At 39.2% G+C, this 7,185-nt stretch overlaps 1 protein-coding gene across 1 annotated transcript in view; it reads right to left on the bottom strand.

Moving 5' to 3' along the window:
* Nucleotides 1–604: 604 nt before the first annotated feature.
* pdgfra (platelet-derived growth factor receptor, alpha polypeptide) overlaps nucleotides 605–7,185 on the bottom strand; it is a 29,852-nt gene continuing 23,271 nt past the window's right edge. The window contains exons 24-29 of the mRNA XM_067416949.1: nucleotides 6,516–6,638; nucleotides 6,262–6,373; nucleotides 6,072–6,171; nucleotides 5,880–5,985; nucleotides 4,344–4,585; nucleotides 605–2,473 (exon numbers count right to left, since the gene is read on the bottom strand). Coding sequence (XP_067273050.1) covers nucleotides 2,329–2,473; nucleotides 4,344–4,585; nucleotides 5,880–5,985; nucleotides 6,072–6,171; nucleotides 6,262–6,373; nucleotides 6,516–6,638 — 828 coding nt within the window. The 3' untranslated portion in view covers nucleotides 605–2,328. The remainder of the gene's footprint in view (nucleotides 2,474–4,343; nucleotides 4,586–5,879; nucleotides 5,986–6,071; nucleotides 6,172–6,261; nucleotides 6,374–6,515; nucleotides 6,639–7,185) is intronic.

Genomic DNA, 7,185 nt, shown 5'->3' with positions numbered 1-7,185 from the left:
GAATTGGAGAGAGTAACCTTGTTTTATTATATTCAGAGAACCTCTTCTGGTCTGACACATCGGGGATGGCTTCCCAGGCCTTGGCCAGAGTGGCTAGGGGTTGAATAAATAGAGGCAGGCCTGACCGCTGATGTGTTTGGAAAAAGAAAAGTGCTCTTTAGTTGAAAATTTGAGCGTTTGTTTGCGAGGGTGTTTGAAAGAGGTTTCGGAAGCTTAATGATGGTGACATTGATGGTGAAGTTGAGCGACCGTGGTGTAGTTCGTTTATAGCCTACCTTTAGCTTTTTACATTTAGGCTTAAAATTGGTCTACAAAGTAAGGTCATACCTGCACCACTCTATTGCTAATACTAGTCTACAACACGAGACAACTTGCCCCAACCTTAACTGCATTCTTTAAACAGGTGAGCCTTGTCTGAATGTATACATACTTTACTGTGCTATAGCAATATTCCAGATGTTGGAAGTTTTGTTTATATAAGAATATCCACCAAGTATCCTAGATGTTTAAATCTGGCTGGTCGGAAACTCATCTCTCTTTTATAATCAGAGCAAGATCTTAAAAAATATTTATATTTTAAAGATAGAAATGCTCAACTACAGCATCAATTAAATCTCATTTATTGAAATATAAATCTTTTGAATGTACATTGTCATAATGCATATTATAGCAAAAGAATAACATCTGTTAAAGGGCATAACTACCTAGAATTACACATATTGTACCATAGAATATACTTCATACCTCTCCTTTGTTTCCCCTCTTCCAAGAACATTCACTCTACTGTCTATTTAGGAATCATTTACCTTCCCTTTTTCAGCACAGAAAAAAGTTTTAACGTCTAGACACAAAAAGCAGAATAAAGAAATGCTTAGAATAAAATATTCAAAAGAAGAGTTTTAAAAAGTGCAACAGTTTTTTTTTAATACATCTCTCTCTCCTCCTGACGTGCCACGGTAGAGGGTGAAGACGGGGGCTGGCAGTGATATGCTGAAGTCCTGTTATACAATGATACACATTTACAACAAACAGTGATGTATAACATCAAAGTAAAATAATCTAAATGACGTGTCTCTAAGATGCTTCAAGACTGCAGGATTTGGCTATATGTAAATCTACACTGTGATTTTCAATTTCTTTGCTTTTTTAGAGGGGTCACACTAATCTTCACAAGCACTTTAAGCTAGCACTTCAGGGCATGATTATCAACCGATTTCCATTTGGTTAAATGCTCATATATGAAATCCTGTACTTAACACAGGGTACCGCTTGGAGTAGAATCAGAAAACTGAAAAAGGTACCGAATTTCAAACATGAGCAAGTGATTCAAAAACTAGGTAAAGCCCACGAAACTTTGTGAGCGAAGCGTTCTCATTTTCAAAGATTAGCTTTGAATATCAGTAATGCCTCAGACTAACATAATAGTTCAGAAATTGGAAAAATCTTTGTTCCATGAGGTAAAAACTTTGGCCATACATTAAGATGTCATAAATAGTGTCATATCAGCATCATATAAAGGTTGAACTCACAAAAATACATGTGACTCGCAGGTCAAAACAGTTGCCATTTTCTTCATCTAGGACTACATAATCTCCAAACCCAGTATTCACAAATATATCCATTCTATCCAAACAATACAAAAATAAAATTCAAACGACACAACACTTATTGAGACGATATATGATCAGTCACATTAAACTTATGTCTTTGAGGGTTTGTGCTGTTTAGTTGGTGTACTGCTCCTCAAATTACATAAGGTCCTGTAAAAAAACTGCCCTGATTCAAAATAGTTGAATGTGGACTCAGTTATGCTGGTTTTTAAAAGTTTATAGTGGTTTTTTGTAGCTAGGCTGGACTGTTTTGAAAAGGTAGCAGTTGTGAAACCACTCAGGTCAGTGATATGATTATAAATGACATGCTTATATTGCTGATCGGAATGCCCGTCAAAATAAAGATCATATAATTCACAGACACATACTCGAACAAACACAAACACATTAAAACATACAGAAATGATATACAGAAACAAATATCTCCTCCACTTCCCCCCTCATTGGTCTTAGCTCCATTAGAGTCACTTAACCACTGAGCCTCATCAAGAGCCTCATAAAGTCCTGTGGTGCACTGCTCATTCCTCCAGACCTGTAGAGGGCGATGTCTAATCCAAAAACATCAAAGACATTCATGCATCAAAGTTTTCTTCTTCTTCTAAAGGCTCCAAGGGAGGAAAATATGATGGAAGAATGCAGGGAGAGATCCATGAATTTGTAATGTATCAAAGGAATGTTTGTCTGAAGATGTTTTTCTCTCTCTTTTGACTTCTTTCTCTTACAGGAAACTGTCCTCCACAAGGTCTCCTGAGTCCAGGCACATCTCGTCCAGCAAGGTGATGTCCTCCAGGGTCTCTCCTTCACGCTTGGTCATGGAGCTGCTAGAGCCTGTCTCTATTGCGCTTTCATCTGACGTCTGAGAGCTACAGAGAGAAAGAGAGGGAAATTCAGTCATATTGTACTGAGTAATGGAAAGTTTTCAAGTATTTAAAAAGAAAAAAAAAAACTAAACAAAAAACAGTTGTGCTGCTTAATATTATAGTGGAAACATTTTCCCCAAAATGTATTGAGAAATGGAAAGTTCAAAAGAACAGTCTTTATATATGTGTTATAAGTGTTAATATGATAATCTAATATCGATCAAAATTTATACCAAAGAGCAACAAGTATCTCATATCCGCAGCCAAGCGAACGCACCAAGCGTAATGTTATAACTTAAAGGGGGGGTGAAATGCTGTTTCATGCATACTGAGCTTTTTACACTGTTAAAGACTTGGATTCCCATCCTAAACATAGACAAAATTTCAAAAACTAATGTTGGACGTTTGATGGAATATTTCTGTGTCAAAAATACTCCTTCCGGTTTCTCACAAGTTTTGGCGAGTTTTTTTCGAGTATGGGCCTACTTGACGTTAATAAGAGCGGAAGGTCCTTGTATGGGCCGTACGGGCTCTTCTCCCGGTAGGGTGCGCGCGCGCGCGTGACTAGAGCACGCTGTAAACAGTCTCTCAGATGCAGATCCAGTCGTCCGTGAACACTTATGTGGCGCCGCGCTTCTCTTTATTCCTATGGGTGACGTCGAGCAACTTCAACGCTTCAGCACAGCATTCCGGGAAGGCAGCGCTGCATTTGAACCGATTTGAACGCAGAAATGACGGGAAGCTTCACAACATCGTTTCAGTTGCGTCTCAAAATGGATTTACACGCCACTGCTGTCAGGACTTTACCAAAGAAGTGTGTTTTTGAAGGAGCAGTCCCAGCGATAAAGCTTTGGTCCTGCTTTGGAAGAAGCCGGTGAGTTAACTTAAACTGCTTCAAATGTCTCTGCTTTTGGCTACGGACGCATGAGTAAACATCAGTAAACGACACGATCGCGTGCTTCGTCATTCAAATGCGCTAACTGTTAACGGTTACTCCATTGTTGTTCTCTGTATAACGTTACAGTATTCTGACGTGCAAAACCGTTTTGCTTGCTACTTCTAAGGTCTAGTCGCATACAATAGTCCATAAACAGAATCATGTCCTCATACACTGCGAGTAAACACACAGAAATGTGGAGAGGCCATTAAATACAGTACATACCACAGAGACGGACGTCCTGATGTTGCCGTTTCTCCTGTTCAATTTATTTCTCCCTCAGATTTGATTGTGGATCATTATCTGTATTAGCTGAGATAGCCATGGGTTTCTCCACGCTTGAGGACGTCACCGCTTTGCGCGCTTGTCATTCTTTAGCTCCGCCCACACGATACGCCTCCAGGCGCTCGGTTTTTTCCGGAAAGACTCGGTACAGCCCATATTTCTTTTATAAATATGATAAAACTAAAGACTTTTCGGAGATATGAAGGATGCCATACTACTCTATAGGTACTCAAGATTGACATGAGATTGACTGAAACTGAGTGTTTCACCCCCCCTTTAACTTTCAACACACTCAAATGTATTTAGTATGATTGTTTTGAGCATTTAAAACAGCACTGCGTTCCCCACACACACAATGAAAAGAGCAGAAGTGGCGACTGCTGCATAAGCAGAATAAAAGCTCAGAGAAGGTGTTTGGCACAGGTTTCTCAAGGGCTCTCGACGCGCCCTGCTTCATACCACCGTAACGCTTATAAAACTTTAATACATTCACTCATTCAACTCCCATGATTCCACACTCATTCACAGCATCATCAAGCTACGCCTTTGTTTTGAGTGACCTCTAGTGGCGAAACTTACATACTGTGCCTTTAAGAATCATCATCCTGACCTAATGCCCAAAGTGAAAATATGATGTAATTGGTGAGCTACCTGTGGCGGTTCCTCTTGCTGTAGTCTTCATTCGACAATGGGTCGAGGTCAGGGAGAGGAATGATGTAACCGCTGTCAGAGCTGAGTCTTTGTTCATCAAAGCCGCTCTCGCGGTCCTTCAGTTTGCCCTGGTTCTTGTAGAGCACGCCCATGTACGCGTCATCATCACTGTCAATACACTGCACCCGAGTCACAGCGGGGTGATCGCTCTTCAGGAAGTCATGATTCACGCGTTCATAACACTGCACACCATGAGAAATATAAAAACAATATAAAAAGTTAGAAAGAAATATTTAAAAATCATATTAAAAATATGTAGCATAAAAGAATACAAATTAATGTGACAAGAAAAATGCAGTTATTCTCAAATTAAGCTTGCTTTCTCTCTTGCATCATACTTAAGGAAACTAAGGAGAAATTGAATCATCTCTGGTCGTTGTAAATAGCACTTCAACTCCACCATAAACACTGCTCAACCCCGAAGTTCTGCCCCATTTCTGCAAGCGTTCTGTGGTTTCTTGAGGGCTTACAGGCCAATTTACGAACCACATTTCCCACCACACCCCTGCCCAAGGTGCTATAACAGGAGCTAGCTATTCCCTGGGCCATGTGACTCTGGGAAGCAGAGTTTTGAAGTAGCACGTGTGGTGTCTGTTTAATAGGGCAATTATGGCTAGTTGGCGGACGCTAACTGTATGCTCCTGATCATTAGCACTGCTGGGTTTTGCCTTGTTGGGGCGTTAGCCAGCTGGAGCGCTGGTGTGCGAATCTCTGTTAGCGGTCTGACAGCGTTGCCAGTGATGACATAGAAAGCCCAGATTGACACACTGCATTTAAGCTACAGGAAGTGGGAAGCCATTTCCACCATACTTTTATCTGGGCCATTTATTAGGCCATGGTGGGATATATTATTATAGTTTATAAATGTCACAGGTTTTTTCATTTTATATTATAGTTTTCAGTTTCAGTTTAGTTTTAGATGGCATTTATTATTAAACATTTTTTAAATCACGTGCAAATTGCTATTTCATTTAGTTTCAGGATAGTTTTCATCACTTGAATTTGTGTGGTGTTGTAAATGTTAGATTTACAGTATTCTCCCCTTAACATCGCATACAGAATATATTTTTGTATTTATCAATCAGATATCAATTCTCATCTAATTTGGTGGTTCCTTTTGGCAAAATACATGGATAAGATGTATTTAAAGAGATGAATTACTGTATCAGATTTTCTTTTCTAATTCATTGTTATATATATATATATATATATATATATATATATATATATATATATATATATATATATATATATATATATAAAATAAAAATAAATTAAATACAAATTAAATAATGTAATTATATTATAATTGGAACACAAATATTTTAGTTTTAATAATTAAATAGTTTTAGTATATGCGTTTAGTAGTTATAGTAAATATCATCCTACAAAATGATTTCATCCCAAAGAAAACTATGAGCATTTGCCAGTGGTAAACAGAAAACGTGAAATCTAGTGTTCATGTTGCAGGCTTACCCTCTTATATCCTGAGGGCAGCAGAGAGGCCACTGTATCACTCAGGCCGTGGAAAGACGGTCTCTTCTCTGGTTCACTGTTCCAACACTTCATCATAAGCTCATAGCTGCACACAAAAAACAACCGCACATTGGTCAGATATATTCGCCAAGCGCAGCAAAGCAGTCACGCAAACTTTGAGATGAAACGTACACATCGCTGGAAGCATGCTCGGGTTTCGCCATTCGGTATCCACTCTTGATCTTGTTGTAGAAGCTAGAATCCACAACCATACCTGGATAAGGCGTCCCTCCTTCAGAAATGACAAAAACACATTGTATACTGTACATTTGTTAAGTCTGGAAATAAATGCTATACAAATCTAGGGTCATATTAAACATACCAAGAGAGAAGATCTCCCATAATAAGATGCCATAAGACCAGACGTCACTGAGTGTAGTGTACAGGTTATCAAAAATACTCTCAGGGGCCATCCACTTTACTGGAAGGAAGGTCTGCGTGATAGAGACAAAAATACAAAGTATTAGAAGAGCAGCTCTTTTTGCCAAAATAGGGCATTTTAAAACACTGAAAATATCCATAATCTAAGATGAATGATCAAAAAAACACCACATAAGGAATAAAACAACCACTCACACTTCCTTTGGAGACATAGTTGTTATCATGCATGATGTCTCTGGCCAGCCCAAAGTCACAGATCTTCACTATCTTGCCTTGAGACAGCAGGACATTACGTGCAGCCAAGTCTCTGTGTACACACTGTGAGAAAGAGAGGGAAAAAGAGAAGTAAACAAGTGAGTGTGTTTAGTATAGAGAGATTCAGTTCAGTTTTAGTGGGATGTATTATATGGCTATTTGAGTTGGTCAAACATATTTATTTATCTCTTCCCATTACTCATTTCATCTAGTCTAACAGTCTTCTCCAACCTTTCCTTTAGTCATGTACTCTTACAGCCCCATCAAAAGGCTCAAAAATGGGTTTAGCTCCTTAAACTATATTGATATTATATACTTTTTATGATTAAAGCATTTTTCCTGTCTGTTTGATCGGACCACATGGGACAGCCTTCACTCTCCACGTGCATCAATGAGCCTTGGCCCCCCATGACCCTGTCACCGGTTCACCACTGTTCCTTCCTTGGATCACTTTTGATAGATCCTGACCACTGCAGACCGGGAACATCCCACAAGAGCTGCAGTTCTGGAGATGCTCTGAGCTAGTCGTCTAGCCCTCACAATTTGGCCCTTGTCAAACTCACTCAAATCCTTATGCTTGCCAATTTTCCTGCTTCTAACACATCGACTT

Source organism: Pseudorasbora parva, chromosome 15 (assembly GCF_024679245.1).
Source record: "Pseudorasbora parva isolate DD20220531a chromosome 15, ASM2467924v1, whole genome shotgun sequence".
NCBI classification, from domain to species: Eukaryota; Metazoa; Chordata; class Actinopteri; order Cypriniformes; family Gobionidae; genus Pseudorasbora; species Pseudorasbora parva.
The sequence above is the reverse complement of the archived record's forward strand: the minus strand, read 5'-3'. Positions and strand labels throughout refer to the sequence as shown.